Source organism: Ooceraea biroi, chromosome 6 (genome assembly GCF_003672135.1).
Source record: "Ooceraea biroi isolate clonal line C1 chromosome 6, Obir_v5.4, whole genome shotgun sequence".
NCBI classification, from domain to species: Eukaryota; Metazoa; Arthropoda; class Insecta; order Hymenoptera; family Formicidae; genus Ooceraea; species Ooceraea biroi.
In genome coordinates this window covers 11,548,623-11,574,462 of record NC_039511.1, presented here as the reverse complement: position 1 = coordinate 11,574,462, position 25,840 = coordinate 11,548,623, and the positions used below count along the sequence as shown (strand labels likewise).

The 25,840-nt window shown below is 36.7% G+C and overlaps 3 protein-coding genes and 1 long non-coding RNA gene across 10 annotated transcripts in view; 2 read left to right on the top strand and 2 right to left on the bottom strand.

Moving 5' to 3' along the window:
• LOC105284147 (phosphatidylinositol 3,4,5-trisphosphate 3-phosphatase and dual-specificity protein phosphatase PTEN) overlaps positions 1-13,722 on the bottom strand; it is a 77,820-nt gene extending 64,098 nt beyond the window's left edge. For 4 of the 7 annotated variants that reach the window (XM_026970309.1, XM_026970310.1, XM_026970308.1 and 1 more), the window contains exons 1-8: positions 11,854-12,068; positions 11,507-11,723; positions 11,240-11,369; positions 10,868-11,146; positions 10,634-10,779; positions 10,366-10,523; positions 9,999-10,280; positions 9,692-9,869 (exon numbers count right to left, since the gene is read on the bottom strand). In XM_026970309.1, coding sequence (XP_026826110.1) covers positions 9,692-9,869; positions 9,999-10,280; positions 10,366-10,523; positions 10,634-10,779; positions 10,868-11,146; positions 11,240-11,369; positions 11,507-11,723; positions 11,854-12,030 — 1,567 coding nt within the window. In that variant the 5' untranslated portion in view covers positions 12,031-12,068. Of the gene's footprint in view, positions 1-1,397; positions 3,199-5,259; positions 9,870-9,998; positions 10,281-10,365; positions 10,524-10,633; positions 10,780-10,867; positions 11,147-11,239; positions 11,370-11,506; positions 11,724-11,853; positions 12,069-13,571 lie in introns of those variants that run through there. The other 3 variants (XM_011347452.3, XM_011347455.3, XM_011347448.3) reach the window with 3 other exon arrangements.
• A 796-nt stretch (positions 13,723-14,518) lies between these two features.
• On the bottom strand, positions 14,519-18,922 carry LOC105284142 (ATPase family AAA domain-containing protein 1-B). Its single transcript, XM_011347433.3, has 8 exons — positions 18,675-18,922; positions 18,157-18,242; positions 17,654-17,853; positions 17,291-17,533; positions 17,009-17,210; positions 16,644-16,840; positions 16,371-16,543; positions 14,519-16,258 (listed from the first exon to the last, which is right to left on the bottom strand). Exons 3-8 carry the CDS (start codon positions 17,807-17,809, stop codon positions 16,090-16,092), a joined length of 1,140 nt encoding a protein of 379 aa, XP_011345735.1. The 5' UTR covers positions 17,810-17,853; positions 18,157-18,242; positions 18,675-18,922; the 3' UTR covers positions 14,519-16,089.
• Positions 18,923-19,606: 684 nt separating this feature from the next.
• LOC109610647 lies at positions 19,607-20,534 on the top strand. Its single transcript, XR_894815.2, has 3 exons — positions 19,607-19,815; positions 19,935-20,083; positions 20,386-20,534. It is a non-coding gene; the product is annotated as an uncharacterized LOC109610647 (long non-coding RNA).
• Positions 20,535-22,000: 1,466 nt separating this feature from the next.
• LOC105284141 (speckle-type POZ protein B) lies at positions 22,001-25,714 on the top strand. The gene is made up of 3 exons (XM_020033224.2): positions 22,001-23,189; positions 23,265-23,612; positions 24,136-25,714. The coding sequence occupies exons 2-3, from the start codon at positions 23,457-23,459 to the stop codon at positions 25,312-25,314; spliced, it is 1,335 nt and encodes a 444-aa protein (XP_019888783.1). The 5' UTR covers positions 22,001-23,189; positions 23,265-23,456; the 3' UTR covers positions 25,315-25,714.
• The last annotated feature ends 126 nt before the right edge of the window (positions 25,715-25,840 follow it).

Below are 25,840 nucleotides of genomic sequence, written 5' to 3'. Positions count from 1 at the left end.
TAAAATATTTTTGCGAATCAATGACGATCCCGAAGATGCAGCTATGCATTGAGCAGTTGCAGCTCTGCAGGATAAAGTTTTTGCTTTCTGCATACTTATAAACTGTAATGCAATTAAACGACGGCTTTCCGAGTATTTTATTAATCGAAAAAGTCGACGGTCGTCGATCGACTGCAAACGGACTATGATCTCGGAGATTATGTTGCAATTCACACGATTTCCGACCATGTACCACAGAGCGCACAATGGACAGCTGTACATGTGAATGAAAGACGTTATAATGCACCTCGCAGAGTTCTCAACAGAAATTTATTCAGTCAATATTCATAAAAGAGGAGATACGGCAATATTTTCCGAGAAATGACAAGTGATCGCAACATGTGTTTCATGTTAGAAAGAACATAATCTTAATTATTGTGTTGTTAGAGTGTGCGATGCATGCTGTAGCGAATAATCAATTGTAAATAAAATTCGAGATATCGAGCCGTTATTCGCGTAAGAATTTCAAGCTTGGAAACCATCATATAGGAAACCTTGCGCATATGCGACATATTTACGCGCTTTTCTTAAGCATTTCGCACATGTTGAAATAGCGCAAAATATCAAGTGAAAAAAGTACGATTGGTTGTTTTGTACATTTGCATATGACAAATCGCGTTCTAGATTTACGTCGAAAAGAGATATTCCACGACAGACGCACAATTTAAGAATCGTTTTCAAGAATTAGCGATTAAAAAATCGTGTGAAATATAAAATGTGCCTTTATATAAAATCGTGTCCATAATTTCACGGAGTATTAGAAGCACACAGGATATTTCGCGACTTCATACAGTTGTAAACTTTTCGATTAATTTTACAGACATTTTCTTTAAAAAATGTCATAATTATGAAAAATGATTAATATTAAAAATTGCAAGGCAATTGCGAGGCAAGACTTTTTAAGTGGCAAGTTTATTTTCAAAGAAAAACAGATAAGAATGATTACTCAATTAATTAAAAACTTATGTCTCTATATTATCTAATAATTTTAGATTTTATCTAAGAAAATATTTAATTCAAGACTTTTATGCACCAGTATCCTAAGAAAATTCGACAAAATTTTAGTCAACAAAAGTTCGTATTTAAATTTGTCAAAGGAAGTGTGATGAACCTGGAACATCCTGTGCTTAAACACTAACGAGAATCAAAGGAGAGATTCGATTTCTCGCGTGTTAAACGTACGTTACCATTCAATACCGAACTCTATCAACAAATCTCCTGCAATTCTTGCTCAATCATTGCAAGTGCATGTACCTCGACCGTGAGAGAGACTCGCAAGGATATATACGGTGAGAATCAGTTCTTTCAGCGAAAATCGGTGGCAGATAAATTTCCATACATATTTTCTCTACACGTTATTGTTATTGACTTACGATATTTATTCTTATGAAAATATTCGTTTTTTTACAACATTATTTTCTTTTTTCCTTTTCTTTCATCTCAGTCCATATATAGTTCATATAAACATGCACTTCCGCTACGCCATATATATAATATATATATATATATATATCTAGTCCGTGTTCGATTTGTGTTTTCGATCGTATATCCTCTAACGGACACAATGTTTCTGTATTTGTCGTCGTTTTGAAATTTAACTGTATACTTGTCCCTTTCCTTTCTTTTTTTAATTAAAAGGAACCATCATTAATCACAGGTTTGCAAGCGGAGGAAATAAGAAGTTATAAGTTATAAAGGTACATCGGTAATATATCGAGCTTGAAAGTTCTCTATCTCGCATATTTTACTTCGTTCGATAATAAGTAAATAGTATACTATATAAGACAGTTTTACAAAGTATTCCTCGAATATTCTTACACTCAAAGAAATTCACAATAATCCCGTTTCAGTTGTGATTAGATAAACATTATTACGAACACGCGTTTGTCCACGATTATTCAAGAATTTACAAGCTCATTGCATCATAACAAATGTAAAAATCATTTCTTCAGCGTTAAAAAATTTTCAAAAGTATTCTAACAATTTCTTAAGCTTTTGCATTAATATACAATTTTCGACATAGACAATTCAGTCAATGTACGTTACATGGTTTTAATATAGAATGTATATAAATATACATGGAAAAGATTGCATATTGTTGTACAAAATTAAAATTAATTGGAATTAAATAGAGCTACTTTAAATTAATTAAAATTTGATTAAACCGATTACAAGAATCAATATAAATTTGTTGTAGATATTTAAAGAATATTGATCGTGAACCAATAAGAAGCATACAAATAAATTATATTTGTCATTCTTATATGTATACTATTCTTATATATATAATATTTTTATAGCAAAGTTAGGATTATTCTTTGACAAAAATCGTCTATGCGTCCAATTGTTATATATGTGCAAAAAGTAATGTGCCATGCATGAACGAAGTGATTCCGAATATTGTCTACAAATAGTTTCGATTATAAGAAAAAAGAAAAAGAAAGAATTCAAGTGTGCTTGCATGAAGAATACATCATTAGTAAACCTGTGAGCACAGTAATTTTGATTAGACTCTTACGAATAATAAATACTTTCATCCCAATCAATCACTCATCCTCCTCTCGTTCATCTCTCTCACTCGCCCATTCTCTCTTTCTCTCTGCCTCATCCTTTTTTCTCATTTTCTCACACATCCATAACAGTGTAATCACTCGCAAACCTAATCTCTACGCTTTTCCGTTTTCGCGCGTGTAAATCGCATAAAATCATCATCATCATCATTATCATCAACGGCGAATCGGTAAGAAAGCGATATTAATATGAATACACATTATTCCTTTTTTTTGTCGTTTTTTTTCGCATTTGCGTAGAAAAAAAATCACATTTTACAGAGGCTTCTTCCCTCTCGTGCCGTAACTAAGATCACTAACTCAAGTACAAAAGCTTAAACGTAAACGTATAGACGCGTAGAACGTAGATTCTTCCGATTACGCGATAGATAAATGGTGTTTTGTTACGCGTATTACACAATGTTCAGCCGCGCGTGTACATGTATATATGTGTGTGTGTGTGTGTGTGTGTGTATGCGTTTGTAAGGACTCATTAAATGTCAATGAAGTCGAAAGATGATTAGGAGTGATTGGCGACGGGCTCACAAAAGATCTATCATCGCTCCATCCGACAGAAGACGGTATCGGCCGACCCGCTGGTCCAAGTCCACTAAGGGTGAACAGACACAGAGACACAATCGGTCAGTCAGTGGTCACAGAGTTGCTTATTTCGATGATTCTACATGTAAAAGACGACGGTGAAGGGCAAAGTGCCATTTCTGTTTTCTTTTGCAATGCGCGATCTTAATAGACGGAAGCGCTTTCTCTCGCTCGGAAAACTTGGGAAAATTGAACGCGATCATTTCAACGCGGCAAACGATGCGCCGATTATTAAGTATGCAAGAAAATTACATTCGACCCTCCTACCCTCGCCCTTACTTTGCGAAACATTATCGTCTTACAAAAGTCGATACTGACACAATAATCAGCGTCAGCGATACTCATAATACGTGACAAAGATTGATGCGATAATGGTTTGTAACTGTATGCATTTCGACTGCATGCAATGAACATATGATGCAGGGAGATTACGATTAACGGCAAATCGAGAAGAATGCAATGTTAAATCACAAAACGTTTTCTATTTTACAGAACGATACAGAGAAAGTTTGCACATGATTACGATCACGTTATCACAACTACTACACATACAGAGACGAGTGTGTGTGTAATGAATAGTTGAAAAAAGACCACCATAATTTTTAAATTTATTAATTATATACACATGCTTATACTATACTAAATTATTTAATTCAGACTTTTCAATCAAATTAAGAAGCAACGAGAACATAAATTCTAAAATATGATATAATTTTTATCATGATTGATTTTATCATGAAATAAAACTTTTGTTCCATGCAGACGGAAATTGAAAACCAAGCTTTTTCCAGGTAGTCTTCTTCCAGGATTGCGAGGATTGGGACGTTCTACATGGAGAAGCGGATGTGATAGCATTCAGTGAAATAGACAAAATGCGTAAGCTCTTGCAGAATTCGAACATTTTAATGTGTCTAATCTCAAATGTATATTACGATGCCCCTCAACCTCTTCGGCAGGTATCAGAAATTATCAAGCACAGAGGATAATTGCAATTTACGGATGAATCACGCAAATGTCGGGACTATCTCTTCGGAAGAAAAGAAAGAGAAAAGAAAGTGGGTAAGAGTAGAAAGAAAAAACGTCTGGAGATAGGATTGAAAAAAGTAACATGTATGTTTCTCTACAGAAATATATAGGCGCTGCAAATAGAAAATATTACAAAATGTATATGTATTTGCATATATATTATATATATATATATATATATGTATGTATATGTATGTATGTATATATACATATATATATATACACTGTCATTTATAATATATGCATATATAATCTTATTCTTAAAAGTATATAGAATTACAGAAGTACGTTCGTAACATAGTATTACATTAAAAAATCCGTAACAATATTATGCTAATAAATTGTAAAGGCGTTCTCGCGAATTGTGTGTAGAGAATACCGACAGTGTGTGTGTATGTGTGTATGTGTAACAGCAGTAGCATTCTCTAATATAATAATGACACTATTAATAGTACTAATAATAGTAATAATAATAACAACAATATATACTACTAATAATAATAAGTATACGATAGTATCACAAAATAATTATTATACAATTAAAACAGACGTTTTGCTTACACAGATCTTACACATGTCATAAACATTCTAACAATACCTCGAAAGATAATCGTGACTATACATATTATTTACATGCAACGAGAGATATAGGAGAATAGCGTTAAAATAAAAAAGTAAAGTGAGTGAAGGGGAGGGAAGAAGAAAACGTAACAGATATCCATTTATTCATTTGCGATATCGTCGTCAGGCAGAGGAGTTGAGGGGGAGAGGAGGGAAGACGAAGAAAGGGAAAAGAAATGAAAGAACGAGAGTGAATCCACTTCTTCGTCAACACTGTTAAATACATTCCAACATCCATGCGTCCCATAAAATCATACGAATCTCAATACTACAACCACAAAAGTATTGTGATAAACTCAAAGAGGGGCTCATGTTTCCCGATCTCTCTCTGAACAATCAGATTCCGTAATACAGAGTGTACGTATCGAATCTAGTCGGACCACCTCTTACTCCTCAGCTAATTTTAGATTTTTTTTTAAATTACGAGAATTATCTGTTGTGAGTTTTCAATATCTTCAACATTAAATAAGATCCTCGTGTGGTCCTTAAATTATAAATTTTAATTCTGTTAAAAATTTTATTTCATTCAAACAAAATGACAAATAAGATTTTTATTTATCCGTTTTTGCTGAGGCAAAATCGATTCCAAATTGATCAAAAAATCGAGAATAAAAGATGGTCCCCGTTCGATACAAGATACTGTATACAACCCATCAATTTATCGAGCTAAGTAGTCCTTACGAGGATATATCGACATAATTAATCGCTACACATTTATAAATCATGTAACGAATACTTAATTCTAACTTTCGGGGAGAAAGGAAGTGGGAGGAGAGGGCCATCGAAGCACTCCAAGAACTTTAATCAAAGTTACACTTCGCGAGTCCCTAGCCATTTGACAAACTAATTCTGCTATTTATCACGATTATGGGCATTTCTTATACCGGTCCTTACGAAAATCTTATCGACATCCTCATCTTATGTCTATTTAAGTTAACAATTTTATTTATAATCGTACAATAAATATAATTGTGTGTCTACACATTCAGAAATGTAGGTGAAACTTACAGCGCGTATTCTACTTTCATTATCTGCTAGAAATAATTATAATTGATTACGAATAAAAATTATGAAAAATATTTTTAAATCTTATAAAATTTGAAATCTTTATCACGCGCGTGCGCGCGCGCTTTTTCTTGTCTTGTTTCTTTTTCTTACTGCGGATGGACGTGATATAATTAAATTCCGATTTATGGTTGCGCACTTGGATTTATGGTATCACAAGTTTAGCCTTGTACAAGAAAAGGAGTAGTCCGACAATATAATATAATGTAATACCAATAATGCTTAACGTGCTATACATAACTCGCTAATCGAGAATTATTATAATATCATAATTATTGTATCTTCTACTAATAATATAATAATTTCATCTAAGTAACCTAACAAAAATAAACTCGTAGAACTCGATAGTCTCAATTATACTATACAATAGATTAATTACGTAATGACTATATACACGTATGATCCCGAAGCGCGCGCGCGCGCGCGCGTGTATGCGTTATATAATTTATATCTTCTTATATTATACATAATATATAGTTCTCGCTATGCAACGACAGTTATGTCTAAATCTAAAATCTCGTAATTCTTTTGTATAGATTAAAAAAAGCATATATAGAAAGACAATTGGTTTTGTATCTACACTCACACTTTCCTTCTTTTCTGTTTTATACGCTGCCTATAGAATTCCTGTATACTTTTTCCCTAATTTCCATTTAAGTCTGAGTCTCGTTTGATTTGAGTTACTATTACCAGTAGAAAAATTGTTATCTAGTTATTCAGCACCCACGGTTCGTTAATCCCAATGTTTACAACGCGCAACATGTATAAAAGCTGGGTTTCTACGTATATTTGTACTTCGTCGTTGTCGATAAACCTTCAACAAAGATCTTCCCTGCGTGTCTGAACTTGCCGAAAAATCTCGGAACCGAACGGAAAGATTGCAGTTTTAACACCGCTTCTTAAAACTGAATTTCAAACCGTTGGTTTGCATTTTCTTCTCGTTTTTCATTTGCGATCACATCAACAGCGAATAAATTGTTCAGGGCTTGTACTATAATTTACTTTGGTGGAATAAGTATTTCTCAGACTATATAAACACCCGACACACAAAAATGTCGAATGTAACGCGTTAGTAAACTCTTCTATTATATATTGAGACATTTCTCTAATGGCTATATATATACATATACATTTGTATGTGCCTATATATGTATCTCTACATGTATGAATGTATGTATATATGCACATGTATGTATGTGTATATGTATCACGTAGTTATAATCACAAGGTACATGGTCAATGAACAACGTTAACCTTAGGAAATAGAGTGCTTTGACACGAATAAGATGTGCACGAAAAATGCGAACTTGAAATTGTGTTTAGAAAATGTCCAAGATGTATAAATATTGTACAGGCAGATTGCATATGTATCTTATATTCTTTTTCCTTTCTTCTTTTTTTCGGTATACGATTATCGATTCTCTCAATTAACTTAAGGTAAAATTACAATGGTTCTTTATATATAATTCAAGTCTAATGCTTACAAATGTAAATTACAAATTTTCCAATATGATAATTTTATGCTTGTTTTAATAAAATATTTTTAATTAAAACTTTTTACAACGGTTTAATCTATTAAGAAAGAAATACGAATTCAAGCGAAATACAAAAGTCAGAGTTTTTTCTGATTAGATGAGAACACTGTCAAGTAAATTACATGTTAATTAGATATTTCTGCTTTTATTCCGCAAACAACATAAATAAATATAAAAACAGAAATAAAAGAAAAGAAACGAGTTTTCACGCAGTCTCAACGTGTTCTAATATCGATAGAAGTGTCGTACCATTTTGCGATTTCGCGCGTTAAAAATAGAAAAAAAAGAACGCTGTATTTACTTTCGAATAAAAATATGTTATCGTGTTGCAGGCACTAACACTGCGGATTTTACAATAACGCTAGTTTATCGAAGAGTTCTATCGAAGCAAAAAAAATCGATTGCAAACGTACATACGATTTCAATAAAAATGTTGCTTGATAAAAATAGATGCAAAAAATACATTGTTAGAAAAGTGAAGTCCGTTTCGCTTGAATTTAAATAATAAATCGTGCGAAATAAAAACCAGGAATTTGCGTATGACTTTCTCTCTTATTATACTCGAGATACAACGGAACCTAAGTTTTTTTTTTTTAAATTAAAATAGTTTATACCGACAGCTCTCAGTATACACGTACATTTGTTTCATTAAATCTAACAATATGAATAAATGCCCATGACACATATTATTTACGATCGTTTGAAAAATATGATGTGATTCGTTAAAGCGAAAAAGTATACATCCCTCTTCGCAGAGTGCATTAAAGCGTTATAGTATAACGAAGATTTTGGGCTATTGTCATTTCATCACTATACCCCGAATATACATCTTCCCTTGTTGCTAAAATTACATTACACCGGTATTATACTTTCATTTCTACGTGATAATCTAATCCATTTTACTCAAAATACTAGGTGCATATTTAATGACATTAACTATTTCACTATCGAGCATTACGCGAAGAATTGATCAACAGCTAATAGTATCCTAATCAATAAGAACGAATCGAAAAAGGTAAAGCTCATGGTCCCTCAACGTAACAAGAAATGAATGAGAAAGGGAGGAAGAAGAGAAAGAGAGAGAAAAAGGGGGAGAGAGAGAGAAAGAGACAGAAGGGAAAGAAACTTACGTTAGTGCTTCCCAATAATTTAAATGGATAAGAATTATTATATATACATATATATACAATAAGTGTTACACAGATTTCTCTAATTTGTTTCAAGTTTGTAAAAAGGCTAGAAACAGCCTTAAAAAACATGATGAATCAAATATTGATGAACTCGATATCACTTTGAGCAACGCTGTATCGTGAAATTGTAAAGTTATACAGAAATTATTTATTGTATAAGTATATATATACATTACATATTAATAATACAAAGAAATACGAAAATATTAATTTGCATTATTTCAATATATAAGATTACATTATTCCAATACATAAACTGCCCGTTTGAATTTATAATTAAAACAAATTTATTTGAGGTATAACGTGATATGTAAAATTGTGATTTACGTTTGCAAAACTCCTCCGTGTGCCTGAGAGTATCCGCACTGAATAAAGAAAAATCGCGTAAGCAGTTTCTACTAAAAAGAAAAATTTTCTATTGCAACTTATCATTTTTCCATCCAGTTAAATTGTCGAGAGGCACCACCGTGCGATCGTACAAAACTAAAGAGAAGTGCGAGCGATGATCACTGCAAAAAACTGTCATACGACGAATCTCTCCGGGTCCAAGTCATCACGTTACATGCACCGAGACCGTTCGCGCGTGTCGCGCGACTCCGCGACGAAAGAAAGAACGGCGAAGAATACGCGCGCGTCGCGTTTGCGTTCTCTCTCGCAAAAGGAAAACGCGGAGCGCGAGTTTAAAGTGCGGGACGTGCCGCGCCGCTTCGGGAAGACGTGTCGGGACGCCGCGCGACTCCGCGGCAGATGCGGGCGTCGCAACTTCGGCGGAAAATGCGGGCGTTGTCGCGTGAACGGTTTTTCCTCTTTAAGTACCGAGAAGCAATGTTAAGCTACTACGTGTCGAGAGTGGTCGGACGCGCAAACGAAGTGGAGGAACGCTTCACGTTCGCGCCGGCGACGCTCTGTCTATTACTACTCCTGCTCTTATCGCCACGCGACAACAGAGCCTTGGCGGTTTCCTTGAGACTGACACGCGGACGGACACCGCTAACGTGTGTACGGCTACTGCTGTGTGTAAGAGGATGGTGTTGGTGGTTCACCACCAGGGATGCAGATGACTCACCGGATTCCCAACCGTCCTCGTCGCCGGTGGTGTCGCACTCGCTGCTGTCCGCCTCGCTCGACTCGCTCGGCGTCTCCTGCCCGCCCATACCCAACTGCACGCCGTCCCCGCTCCTGTTCGTCGTCGCTGGCACGGCTGGCGATATGCTACCGCTCATGCAATGCATAAATAGACTCACCTGCAATTAACGCAGCTAATTACCGATAATAATCGCCGATAATGGAACGTCGAATTTCACTTTGCACTTGAACTACAAGATTAAATTCTAATCGCATCTTTCTGATTGGCAGTGTCGACAGAAACTCACTTTAAAATCTGGACTGTACAGCTTGTGATGTTTATCCTTATGTGCATCGTCTAATCCCGACTTGTCTATCCGTAAAACGAGAGTGGGCGGCATAGGACCGAGGCTCGCCAACGATCCCGTTCGGGGTTTCACGTGCGACGTGACCATCGGCAATTCCATGGCCGTGCCGTCGCAGCTCAATGCCCTCGCCGACCTTTCGACAGGTAATTCGCCATTGTCGTACTCGGAATTGGTTTTCTCGCGGACGAAAAATGTGTTGAACCAAAAGTGAAACATCTTTTCCTGGAAAAAAAAAACGTAATCGCAACGGATTCATTAATCTACCAAGAAGTAAATTAATTGTAAAGTAATTGTACGTGGGTAATACCTTCAGTTTCATTTTCGGCCGGTTGAAGAAGTCCACCCGTATGTCCCCCTTCAAAGCGACATTGTGTAACGGGATGCTTATAGAAGACGTGCCTTTCCGGACTTCGTAAACGTCCGAAAATACTTGTTTGTTTGATTCCGAGATTACAAAATGCAGACCTGCGAACGTACGAACGTACATTTCGTAAACTGTGACGCGAGAATGATTGAAAGTGGCTTTTTTACAGCGATATAAAGAAATCGGAGAGAAATATTTGCGGATATCTTACTGCCTTGACCACCGTTGAAAATGGGGACTGGGTCCAGTTGTATCTCGCGCAGTATTAACGTCACTGGTTGATAGTTCAAGCCGTCCTGAACAAGGGTGGCGTAATAATCCACGTATCTCCTTTGCGAAGGTATCGTCACGCCTTTCCTGCATCGAATAAAATCGAGAGTGAGCAAGAGAGATCCGAGATCGGCCGGTCGGAAGCCCTCGAAACTGGCATTTACCCGGTACTTACCTGTCGTGCGTCCGTTTAGTTCCGTAATAATTAAGGGCTTCCGTGGCAGTGGGAAACTGTTTGCTGTGGAGTAGGTAGCAGCACACCATTACGCCCGTACGACCCTTGCCGGCCTTGCAGTGGACCACGGCCACGTTATCTTTGTGCTGGGACAGCCACGAGTGCACGTCCTCGCAGAACGGCTTGATCTGCTCCAACTTTGGTGGGTTGTGATCATCGAACGCGTAAGTGGCCACTCTCTGCTTGAACTTTTTGCAGTCGTACGACCTCTCGGAACACCTGACGGAAATTCGCGATCATCATCGACTCTCACGGCCGTTCATCAAGTAAAAAAAAAAACAAAAAAAAACACTCCTCCTCCCTGCTACTTACAGATTATAAATCTTGTAATGATCCTTGTGTTTGGATTCGAGTAGTTTAACGACATCGTCAATGTGATTTCTGTACACGCCCTCCAACTTCTCGGCAGGGAAACCCATTGCTATTAAATTATCTGTTATATCTGGTTTCGAAAGTTTTATTAAGAAACTTACTCGGGTGAACAATGGTTTGTCTGTGCAATGAATAATGTTCTAATCACCAATTATCCATCTCTCTTTGCAACTGTACTTGCGAAACATTGGCGTAATAAAAGGATACATGTGAGATCAAGATCAAAACCGTCCTCGGTGAAACGCTTGCGACGCTTGCTGACGAGCCCCTTTATGGGGTTGGTCATCTTCATGTTACTGATAGTGTTGGCCATGCTCGGCTGGCTCTGTCTTAACTCTCCTGCTTCGACCTCGAGCGAACCAATCTCCGCCACCTCCTCGGAAACCTCTTCTTCTGCTTTTTGATTCTCAAAGGTCCCTTTAACCTGTCACCAAAGTAGGATAAATATGATAATACACGAAATAACACACTGTGCTCTGATAGTCGATTACGACCTGTGAGAATGTGCAATGTATGTGTGAAATAGATCGAAGCATGTCAATGCAAGCGCTAACCTGAGGCTTGTGAGCTTGTGAAGCGTCACATAAGCCCAGTTCTGGTCTTCTTTGTTCCTCCAGACAAACATGGAGAGGAGTTACTGACGCCGAGATGTGCTCAGAGATTTTACTGTTCAACCTGCCACTGGTGGGTCTCCTGCAGGAAAAGCATATACCCATCAATTCCCAGAACATGTGTTTCTCTACTTAGGCATGTTTTCAGCGAGCATGTCCTATTTCTCCGCCGTGAAGCTCGATGCTGGCTCTTGATCGGACGCGGATTGCCACTTCATGGCGACACACCATCACCAGAGTCTGGTGGTCACGATTCACAGAACACAACAACAGGGAAACTCCACAGAAAGCAGCGCGGCCCTTTTGATGGGAAGCTGTCCGTACGACCGCAGTGACAGAGGACACGTAACACAGAGACGCACACCGCAAACTCTCTCTCTCACAGGCTCCGTAACTGCGCTCTGTCTACCACCAAGAACACTGGCCACCGAGACTGTTGCATCGTCCACCGCGGGCTACCTTATCTCCGTACTGCTAGGCATTCCCTGCTCCGAAAACCACAAGAATCACGATCATCACCAGTCGGCCAGCGGCAGCGGAGGAGGAAGAGAGAGAAGGAGAAAGTCTACGGGAGAGAGCCTTGCGTTTACCTGGCAGGTTCGTCGGCGGGGTCGGGGAAGACTCTCGGCGAGCGGGGAGAAAAGATACGCACGGGGGGAGCGTATGCGGGACGAGCACCGGGTTCGCGGGGTCTCGCGCGAACGCTCACGTCGAGCACGAACGCTCGAGTCCGCGGCACCGCGAGCAGGTTAGCATCGCTGGTTAGGCGCGACAGCGTTAGCGTACACCGAGGAGGACTTCGCGCGAGCTCGATGGTCTCGGTCTGTCGCGCTCGCGATCAGCGCGTCGGGATCCAGTCGATCAATCCGTCGGGACGCGCCGTTTCTCTCGCGCCCGCCGTGTCAGCGTTTATCGTGACGGCGCGCAACACCGGCCCACGGGACGTCCGTAAAGACGAGAAAGACTGGAAAAAGATGATAACGAAACGAACCGAGAGTTTTAGGTTAAGCGCACTCGCGCTCTCCGTGCGCGCGTGTAGGTGCGTGTAACAGAACAGCGCGAGAGTGCGAGGGTAGAGAAAATCGGTGCCTCTCGCGGTCTCTCTGTCTCTCTCTCTCTCTCTCTCTTTCTCTCCCTCCCGCGAGCGCGCGCGCGCGCGCTTGCGAGCGGCACGACGGCAGCGACGGCGCGTTCGTTTCTCGCGACCGACGTCGACGGACGATGATTTACTCGGCGATCTCGGCGGCGGAAGGTACTCCACGATAATCGTCCCTCGGTCGCGTCACATGTTTCCTCCGCGAGATCCAGCGCCGAAGTCGAAGGGAAAAAAAGACAGAGGCACGACAGAGACGTTCCGGAGCCGAGCGACTCGGAGTCGAGCGGCTGACGCGACGCGCGCGCTGCTTTCTCTCTCTCTCTCTTTCTCCCTCCCTCACTTTCGCACTTTCTGCCTCTTTCTTTCCCTCGTACGAACGGATGGACGATCGTCACCGTTGCTGTCGTACGTGCCACCCGAGGACCGCACCGCGGCGCAATGGCGATATATTACCGGCACTTTGCTTCGCGACAGCACGTAACACATTCGACACGCGCTGTTAACGTTAACACCATGACGGTGTGCGTGTGCCGCGACTGTATGCGTGCCTTTCCCGTTCTCTTACCTCTCAGCCCCCGCAGGCGACCGCGGTCCACCGTCCAGTCCGGTCCGCTCCGTTCCGTTCCAGGACGCACGCACGCACGTACGCACGCACGCACGCACGTTCGCTCGAGTCGCCGTCGCGGCACGTTCTCGCGTTTCTCGTTCAGCGCGCACGCCTCGGTCGCGTCATCGCGAGAGAACACGAGAGAACCGCGATCTTCGGAGGGACGGCGCGGCGGTGCGGGGGTAGCCGAACGCCGCTCGTGCGTCCTCGGTTCTCCCGCTACTGCTGCTGCGCTGCCGCCGCCGCCGCGGATATTCGCTGCTACTGCACCGCGAATATCCGCTCGCGAGTATCTCTGTTCTCTTTCATCCGCTTTGTGCTCTCCGCGATAAATGAGCCTGTCTTTCTCTCGAATCCTCTTGAAAATCCTCTAAATTCTAATGCTACTGGATGCTGCACGATACTCGAAATTACGATACCGTTAAGGATATATCGCACCCGCGCTAATTGCGGATCATCGGATCGATCTCATCGAGATAATTAGAGAAAAGCGATATCATTTACTTGCCACTGTCAGTTTCCCGCATCGATACTTTTCCAACAGCACACCGATGATTGTGTTATCGGCAGGCACTTGTATTTGCACTCGTGAATTATATCGCGTAAATAAAAGATTCTTTTCCTCTGAAACGAATGTCTCTCCCTCTGGTGATGCGGTGTCACCCCTTCATCCTGTTAGCCCCTTTTACTTGAAGCAGAAAGATCTTTTTCTTCCAAGTGAAATAAATCGTATACTCTTTGTTTCTTTCGTTCTTCCTCTCTCTTATGCGTCCTAGGATTTACTAAATATCTTTGTTTTATTAAATTTTTAATAATTCTAGAAACGTTTTATATTATTTTTATATTGTCTTGTTATATTATCTTTTCACATTCCTTTATAACATTCATATATATTATATATAAAATTCATATGTATATTCCTTATATTTGTTACACATTGTTAAAATCTTTACAGGACTAAATAATTTCCATATTTATGTAACAATGGTAGAATTGCTGATTGAGGAAATTAAGACCGGAAAAAGATATTTTTCTAACTTAGTTTTATATTACACATGATATATCTATATATACTATATATATATACCTTTACATATATGTACACGACATAAAATATACAAACAGCGAATGTTAATTTTGTACTTGTTCGTAAAAGCATAATAATCAATTTTATTTAGTTTTATGAAACTGGAAGAATAAAAACACAATTATACATGTATTTATATTACACTGACGAATGATTAGGACTGTTGCAAAACTGAAACTGTAATACAATGGGATATAATACTGCAACGATATAAAACTTTTTGGTATTTCTTTCAATATGTATAATTTATAAAGATAATATATATTATATATTTATATCGCGTTTCAATATATCTTCTCTTTGTTTCTCTAAACATAAAATATAATCCTTATTGGTCACAATATTCTTTAACTTACATACTCAAATGAACACTAAACATAAATAATATAAAAAATAAAACAAATATCATATCACATTTTGAAAAAATTCCTATTACCTCTTTCACATTGTATTTTGCAGTTCCAGCTATTTAAGGATTAAAGTAATGCAATTTAAGAATACATTATTTTTATGGCAGAGCGCATAGAAATGCATGTTCGCGTGTGTGGCATATAAAAAACCTAAAATAATATAAAAAAGCATATTACTTATAAATACACGTAATTGTGAGATAAGATATAATCCTCTTCTTTCCCAATTTGTATCAGAAGAGAGAGAGAAAGAGAGAGAGAAAGACGGGGACAAATAAAAAGATATGTATATCACTTCGCGTCGCATTTTATAATTAAACGTAACAAATCCGGATCAAAAGTTATCCTTTCTCAGTTTCATCATCATCAACCTAATTATTAATTCACGAATCATAGTCGAAAATATTCTTTTTTTGCAATTCAACATCATTATAGCTTAATCAGATTCCTAGCTAATTTTTTTAATACGTCTACCAGTTTCAATTCTACGCAAAACTGTATTCAAATCTTTTAATCACTTTGGATTTGAATATTGTGACTGACTGAAGAGTAATCTTTGGATGTAAATACGTCATATAACTATACGACGAAATAAGGACTTTCGACGGATCGTAAGAAAGTGGCATTCACTACTACATACGCAAATTAGAATTTAGAGATAATTAGGTTAAACGACAGGCTTGTTATTCATTCAAGTCGCATACTTGACATCATAATGCGACGTTTAATTTTGTTATAAAAGTTTCTACAACGTCCTTTGTTTGCTATACAGATTTATGAACCACCGCACCTGCTAATTTTTATTTGCGCTATATTCAGTATCTCGATAAAAATCTCAATCGACACTCGATTACGACTTTCCGATAGAGAGGAACGACCCCCATCGTCATCGATTTGTCGTAATGTCTATTCAACATGCGGAAAACTGTCAAGAGTACAGTCTTAAACAACGCGGCTAATAGAGATTTAAATTGCTCCCCTAATCTAATTCCAGTTGTCTCGCACCGAGGGTGCCCGTGTGCAGTTTCGACGTTCTCATTTTCCTAAAAGACTTGAGTAGATCTTCCATTGTAATCGGCCGCACGGTATCGTGGAACTCTTCATCATACTCTTCGTCGGTTTTGGTGCTTTCGTAGTTGACTGCATCGCTAAAAAATGAAATACAATAACCAAATTACAAAAGCCAATACAACGTATCCACGGCTTTCATTTTATTGTGAAATATTATTGTATAATATTTTATCTTCCTCGGGTACGTACTGAGAACATAGATAGTCTCTGATACGATAGATCGACGCGTTCCTACAAAGTTCCTGCAAATCCGACCCGGAAAAGCCCTCCGTGTGCTTTGCCAGCGTTGAAATTTCGATATTCTCCGCGATCGGCTCATTTTTCAGAATAAGCTGCAGAACCTTCGACCGCTGCTGCTCATTCTGTAGATCAAAATTCAAAAATACACAATGCACATTTTCATAGTTTATTACGTTTTAATCGGTAAGGTATAGAAATTTAATTTAATTTGTACACACTGACCGGCAAACCAACGTGGAAAGTCGCTGGCATACGTCGCAGGATCGCCTTATCTAAATCCTGAGGTCTATTGGTGGCGCCCATTAGAATCACAGTACAATCAGGATCGGTTATTAAACCGTCCCACAAAGACATAAATTGGGCCTTCATCATCGCCGTGGCCTCGTGATCTTGCGAATTGCGCGATCTCAGAAACGAATCTGTCGCGGGATTAGAAATATATTAACATAAAGAATTCCATCGTAAAATGAGATTATAAATAAATAAAAAAATAAAGATTAAAATAATGTTAACTATTTCAAAAAAAAAATCGACAACAGTGCACAGAAAATTCCATGAAATAATAAAATGTTACCCGAGACACATACCTATTTCGTCAATGAAGATGATGCAGGGCTGCAGTTTGACCGCTAACGAGAAAACGGCGGCGGCCAGCTTCTGGCTTTCCCCGTACCACTTATCAGTTAGGATGCTTACATCTAGATTTATGAAGCGCGTCTTCGCCTCTCGCGCAGTGGCCTTCGCGATCATCGTCTTGCCGCAACCTGGCGGACCGTACAACAATACTCCCTGAAAGTGACGAGCTCAAAGCATGCCTAAACTACCGAGTTTTCCGGATTTTTCAACAAAGGTCAACACGATACTAGTACCTTGGGTGCTTGAGTCAGCTGCGAGTCCTCGAACAACTCTTTCCTCTGTATAGGCAGTATAACCGTCTCCTTCAGTTCCTGAATAACGCTATCCAGGCCAGCAATGTTGTTCCACGACACTTTAATGTCGTTCGGATCCACGAGATGATTCGCAATTATCATCTCGTAATCCGTCAACTGGTCCATGTCAAACGATCGTCCATATCTATCGTGCTCTGCCAATTTACGTAACTGCTCGCGAGCCTAAACTCATTGAAGTGCCAAGGTTAAGGCTTTGCTCCAGGTGAATATTGATTTGAAGTATTTGAAGGCCCGTTGAAGCCTGACTTTTCAATTTAGGAAAATGTAACGACGATCGCGTACCTTCTTTTTAGCTCTTTGCTTGGTGCTTCTAGTAGGATCGAGCTGATTCATGATCCAGCGCATGCTGAAGAAGCCGATTGCTGCGACACACGTCAGCCTCGCCATCAACAGTAGAATCTCCTGACGCGTAAGCCCAGCACTTGCTGCCATGTTCATCGTTCGGGGATATTTCGGTTAGAAGTAGAACAGCAGTATTTGCACTGAAATGTTCCATGCATTGATGCGTAAAGTTTTTTTTGTTCACCAGAAGATAAACACGTGTAATAAATTCAACAATTGTCGCAATGTTAAACAAATTTTATTACAATAGCACAGACAATTCTATAGAAGAAAAATCTACTTGAATTTTAAACGTCTGTAAAAATCGAAGAGTAGGGACGAATCGAGGGTAATTCTTGTTCAGATATCAGTCACAAAATGTGGTTTCTTACGGCGAAAATACGAGACAGTTTAAAGAAAATAGGAAATCTGAAATTGTATAACAACCGTGGAAATTCATTTACCTGCAATCGTTATCGATTCTTTGGTTAATTGTAACACGCCGAGTCCTGCTGCACTGCACAGCTGCTAACCGTTGATGACTGACCTCCTGGAAATTAACAATTTTCAAAGGATGATGAAATGAACAGACGAAATAACACGTGTTAGGTTAGAACGAGGACCGAGAACGAGAGATCATGCGCGACGGGCCGGCCATCGCTACATGAAAAAGCGATCTCTGTTCTTCCCCGTTAAATATATTACATTCCCCCCCTTTGTAAATGACATGCTCAAGTAATCGGAAGGTAGAAAAGACGAGAATGAAAGCGAGAATAATTATCGAAGGTTGCAAATGATAACGTTAACAGCGCGACGGTTAAACGTAATCGATCAATCGTGCGGGACGCACACGCAAAAATACTAGTTTTCTTTTCTTGTTGCGTTATATCAAAATTATGTGCACTCAGATATGCGTGCATGTAATTAAGAAACGAGAATCTGCAAATGAATTACACAGAGACAACAGAGTCGGAGAAATTACCACGAGAATCGATCACATAACCTCTCCGGGGATCAAACGGTGAACAAAAAAAATCACGCAGAAAAATTCTTCACCAATTCACCATGCGCGTTTGTCACTGAATGGTAATGTTCTTTTAGCAATCAATTGCCGTCACGTTAATAGCAAAAAATCAGAAATCACTGCAATTCTCATATTTATATGACGTACGATATGCATACAACTAACAACACGACCGCTCGCTGAGCGCTCACTGAAAACTGAACGCTCATGACGGCCATGACGCTCTTGTCAGTCGGCTCAGTAAATACCCTAGATAATGAACTGCTCCCTAAGCAGATTCTTCTAATGAGCATTTTTTATAAAGTAGTTTTTCACCGCTCACTTCGCTCACTTTACGCATCATTTCACATTCAAAATCTTTCGTTGAATTTCTTCCAAAGCAAGGTATGTACACTTATAAAGCCTTTTGTATCCACGATGCAGAAGTCGATCCTAGATCTCGATCCGGATTTTTCCACAAAAGCTACAAGTTGATTGGCCACACATTTCTTGGATCGAGATCTCGGATCGATTTCTAGTATCGTGGATACAAAAGGTTTTACAAGTGTACCTTGCTATTAATATTTGGACATTTAAACGTAAAAAACACAAAGAACAGATATAAAGAATGAAGAATAGATAAGAAGAAACAATTTCGACTGAAATAATATAAAATATAAAACCGAATTTTTTCAGGTACATTTTCAAAATTATGATCTACAATATTTATTAAATTTAATCTTTTTAAGTTAAATAATTAAGTAAAATTAAATATTAAACATCAATGTGCTTTAAATGAAAACGACATTTCGAAATTAAAAGTGAGCATAACGGCGCAAGTCGTTTGAAAGCGAATTGACCGATTTGTTATGTCTAGATCCAAACAATAACAATGTATGATCGAGATCAGTGTTATTCTCGTCGTTGGTCTAAGATAGATAGGACACACGAATAACAGGCTGTGTAAAGATTACTATCATATAGAAAATAATTAATATCATAGAAAAAAGAGTTGCTAATTAAAAAGTGTTTATTTTATACCGATAATATCAGGCACAAAAGATATTGTTTATATAGCAAGAAATAGTCAACTGTGAAACGGATAAAGTAAAGTAATAACGTAAGTAATAACGTTCTCATTTAAATATTATTTAGAGAAAAGGAGACAATAAATAAAAGATACATGTGATTCAATAAAAGGAAACACTTGCTATTTTCATATTCTCGTATTTTTGACAGTTTTACATCTGGTTGAAGTGACTGAACATTATCGGAGCATATAATATATCGGAATATATTATTCCATAAAGTTTTGAAATTTGTGTGTTTAATTGTAAGATTGAGATAATCAAGTATAAAAAATGAGCGATATAATGACAGAGGATGAAGTAAGAACATTTCATATTCCTTTCTTTGATATTCTTTTGTTTGAACGTAACATGTTTGTTAAAACATATTATTGATACTTAAACTGCCGAGCTAATTTCTTATATTAATACAAATATTTTGCTGTATTTTCTTTCACAAATTTATAAATAATAGTCCTTCACTACGGCCCGCGCGGTGCCGAACTAAATCGCACGGCGAGGCGTAAATAACATTAAACGTTACCGTGTTCGAAGAGAAATGCGAAATACATTGATAATTTTGAAAATTGATAAACAAAATAATTGACGATTTTTTCTTTCAGTTTTTGACAACAAAGGAGAAGGAAACCCAAACTTATGAAAAGCCACCGTCAAAACTGCAAGTAATGCAATCTGTACAACCTTATCAGTATAGTATAAATTATTGCCAAACGTTTTATTCGTGAAGCAAGTTTACATATACCTGGGAAATTAATAACTTTCCAATATTTTGTAAGACCTTAAGCACACTAACTTCCTCATCGTTTCCGGAAACAGCTCATTATACAATTCAAATGAAAGTTTCTCGCAACAGCTCAATGGACAATACAGTAGGATTTTATATATGTGCTAAAAAACCAGTTACAGCTATAACTACCGTGCGCATTTGTGCGGCCGATTCAGCATTTTTTGAGAAAATCGGGCCTCTATCGGATGAGACATTACTATTTCAAACTAAGGAATCCTCATTACGTACGTGTAATCCTACTTACACGCACTGAGAAAAAATGTAATTGATCCAACGAAATGTCTTGTCACGGGGTGCCAACAAAATATATACTTATTTCGACAAGTTATATATTGAAACAAATATGTAGTTCTTGGATTACACACATGAGAATTATAATCCAACAATTATATATTTGATTCAATATATAACTTGTTGAAATAAGTATATATTTTGTTGGCACCCCGTGACAAGACATTTCGTTGGATCAATTACATTTTGTTCTCAGTGCGCTTACGATGTATTTTGCATTCGAGATTCTACACGAGATTGTAAATATTATGTCAGAAATGAATGAGACACTCATGTTAAAGAATCTGAAATCCGGAAGTATTTACAATAAACTCAAATCTAATAAGATTAAATCGCTCACGTTCGTAGTATGTGGCTAGGAACGCAGTGTACCTATTTATTTGCTACGCGCCACCAATAGTGTGTACTTTAATGAATTGTGTAGCAAGTGTAAGGAAAAAACTGAAAGTACAATGGATGCAGTAAAAATAAATGATAAGCCCGCAGCTTTCTGTCAGTTACTATTATTTATCACAGATAAAATACTGCCGAAGCCCAATGATTATAGGATGCTTCTAGATTTATTGACGGTAGCTCATACATATAATGTTTCGCAATTAGCATCGATTTGCGAGCATCTTTTGCTACGTCACATTACAATTGAAACTGTTATAGATATTATAAACATTGCGTTTACATGTAACGCAGAATACTTGATACAATGTACAGCACATTTTTTGAAACTCCATATCAAGCAATTTTCACGAAAACTTATTGATATCATGGATCTTCGTGTCTCGGAAGAAAATTCAAAGAAAATAATTGAATTAATCAGCCAAAATGAACTGAACATTTAATTTTTACATATTCTCGTACGCCATACCAAGAACCGGATAAAAGAGTCATCAGCACATTTGATCTTTAAGAACACTACCTAGCTCATAAATAATCATAATTATTTCTACATAATTTTTTAGATTTGTTATACCTATTATTGCTTAGCGATAAAAATTTGTTCTTATTAATTATTAGTAGATAACAGTGTTTACCTCTAATACTTTCTATTTATTTCACTAAATTATTTATATAGAATTATGACATAAATAATTATAAAAGAAAGAGATGGATACAGTTTTTTTTTAATTCTGCCTGTTCATCATGTATCTGAAATTATTTATGTCATAAAATAATCTTTCTCATATTTATGCGTACCATGTATTTATAATTTATACGAGAATTAAACAGCAATAATCCAAAAGATTTACTTATAATTTTATAATAGAAGAATTTATGTACATGTAAGGTTTTTATTAAATATTGTTAATTTAAAGATTACTTCGTCATAATCGTCGTCAGGTTGATGTAAAAAAATCGCAGAATTTAATAAAGTACTTTTGTGCACTACTCTTAATTAATCATTTTTTATTTTCATTATTAGAAAGATTACATGCAACTAAATATCCCATCTACATTTTAGAGACACTCATATATGTTAATTCTACTTTGCTAATATTATATTTTATCTAATGTGTTTCATGAGATATAATTCTTTCGAAACTAGATCGTCACGTAATACATATGCAAATTTGTTCTTTTTATAAGATCTCAAACATGTTATAAAAATAAAATATATTCTTATGGAGGCAATAAAAAGTTACGCCATTGTTAATTCGGCACGTAGTAAGAAAATGTAATAGTAATCAGAATACATAGTGTTTATTTGAGAAATGCTAATATATATCAACAATTTAACATAACATGTATATACCGTTCTTTCCCAAAATCATAACATCTTTTCTTCCTACAACTTTTTATTTTTTTCAACATATTCAATAAATAGAGATACGCATGTTATCCTAAAGAATCATAATGCAGATCTGCAGATCACAATTGCATGTACAAACCAGTTATAAAAATTATAATTATATTTGCTATATGTTTGATGACTAATAGTTAAACTTCATGGTAAAAACTATAAAGTATATTTTGACTCGGAAATTTATTATGTTTTATTATTTCATCAATATCTTTTTATATTTACAGTAAGTAAAACGAAATAAAATTAAAAATTAATATTTTTAACAAAAACAACAAACACTCTAGAGAGTAGACGAATATGGCGAAGCATTAGAACCGAGGATTATAGTTCGACAGAGCTGGTCTATTGCCAAACAATAACAGCATCGTAGTAAACCCAGTATGAGAGACAGAGGTCAGTTAGAACGTAACAGATCAATTTCACATAGTGCTAAGTGCTGCAGTGTGTAGAAGTGTTCGTTATAAAGCAGGGTATTAAGTACAATAAACGGAACATAATAAGATTATTAATCTTTTTAGATGAGCGAAAAGGTAACTCTTTTAAATGTAGCTTGAGAAAAGGAAATATTGGCGTACGATTTATAATTATATACACTTTTGTTCTAGCAACGTCAACATTTCGAGATTATTCTATTCTAACAGCTTTGCCAGTGATCTCACAAAGGAAAATAAAATCAGTGGTCATTTTCATATTTGTCACATATCACTCATCACTAATTTTATCTTGATAAAGATCATAGATCTTACGAAATATTTTGTAAAATAAACCTTGAAAATTTAGTTCTACTACTTTAAAAAATGAGCAAACAAAGTAGTGGAAAGGTACCACTGTACGAGAAAATACTGAAAAGGAAGGACAGTACGAAAGTAACGGGAAGTACAAGTACAATTACAAATGCAAGTACAAGTGCAAGTACAAGTAAGGAAAGTATAGGAGAAACTCAGGAAAATATAGTAAGTTTTGAATATCGTCTTTCTTGGTTCAGTTTTTTGTCATGCGCATATCGTTAAGACACGTAAAATTTAAATTCAATGTAACGTTATTGAGATATGTAAAAGTAAATTTAAAAAAATATTGGTATATGAACATACTATCTCGTAAAGTATGTATAATTCAATTTTACATTGTCAAAAAGACAGCTCATACGTCAGTTTGATTTCTTTCGTCTTTTGTCAACATGAAGTACTAAAACCATGCATTTGCAAGCAATCATGCTGTACGAGCATAAGAATATGTTTCTTCAATATTTCTAGAAAAGTCAGATTGCAAGATTATGTAACACAATGCTTAGATAATTAGTAAAAAGATCAATTGTCGATCAATTGTCATGATATATCACCTTACATTTCTAATAATATTATATCTCGCTTAAAATTAGAACATAATATCGTTCACTCTGTTCGTTCTTTTCGATTGCGTTGTGCAATACGTTATACTGCTCAAAGAAGAAATGTTAAACACATTGCATGTTTTCAGTACGCTACCATATCAGAAGGGACCAGATCAGAAGCGAGTACAGAAGTGATGAATATAGATAGCACCGCTTCATTTCATTACGAGACAAATAATGAACCACAATCGGAACAGCAATCAGTTGCATCTACGTATTATAAAACTTATTGTCGAACATGTTATACTACGGATGTGTATGACTATACCTGGCAGCTGGAACATTTCCCCATGGTTTATAAAAGCATGCCAGTAATACAATCCTCGGCAATTTCAAAACCACTTTGGTGTAAGATTGAAATGCGATTGTGTCAAGCAGTAGCGGACAAATCTGAGGATACTATAATAAAATTTCATATTCTTTTATATACTGAGGAAGCATATCATGGTGTTTGGGATATATCTGCGATTTATTTGGATGAAAAAAGATTGTGCGCCTCGACAGGCGGCTATGTAACAAATAATTCATGTTTATATGAAACTACAGCGCAGACATTGCTTCAGTATTTAGAAGAAGACAGGCTTACGTTGAACTTTACGATTACTGTTGCTCGTGATATGTTAAATGAGACCTTGCACTCAATACCATTGCGTACTAATCGCATCAATGAGACAGAGGATTATAGAAATTTAATAATCAATAAAGCTAATCTTTATTCGTCACAGATTATTTTTAAAAAAGATTATGGTACAGATAACTATATTTTTAAAATATCGAAAGGTTTATTGCAGTCTACTCGAAGCACTTATTTTACCAAGTTATGTAATATGCATAGAAGAGACGAAGACCAAGACTCAACAGTAATACTTGATGATGAGTCAGATATTTTTGTGATAATGTTAACATTTATTAAAACTGGTTCATTACCGGAATCAGTTAGTTCTAACTATGACACTCTCACAAAACTATTAAGAGCGGCTCACAAATATGATATAGTAGAACTGAAATCTTTATGTGAACAATACTTAATAGCTAATATTACTGTTAAGAATGTCATCAACCTTTTAGATGTTGCGATAGAATTTAAAGCAGATAAGTTACGAAAACATATAATATATTACATTAAATTTTATTTCAAAGAACTTATAAAACTCGAAGAATTCCAAAAACTACCGCAAATATGTTTGAACGAGATTACAAAAGTCTTACAAGAATGTAAAGTGGAAAACGAATCAGAAATAGATGTTTCAACGAAGTTTACTTAAACACAATAATTATTTAACTTATAATATTATAATCGCAAGTATAACTAAATGACTAATTATAAAATCGGTTCGTTCTTTTTTCATGAACATACTTATTATAAATAATTGTAAAGTTTCGTTTATATCATGCGTGTACTAACATGTTATTATTTTAAAAGTCTAAACTTTATCAGTTTTACATGTGAATAATGCAATAAGATAATTTTAAATTTTAATACGCAAAAATTTATGTTTGTATGTGTGCATGCACATTTGGACAACTCAAGGATAATTTACAGCTTGCGCGTATGTACCTATGATAAGTATCATTACAATAATTTAGCTATAATTTCTCTCAGTAAGCTTACTTCAGAAACAAGATCGAAAAATTTAATAAAACTTTTTTTATTGGTGGTTTTCAGTGGTTTATTGTTATTAATTAAAAGCACTTTGTTATTTTTCTTATTACATGTAAATAAATCTCCAAACATTTTTAAATTATTGTATGCGTATACGAGATATATATCAAAATTCTTTTAAATTTGTT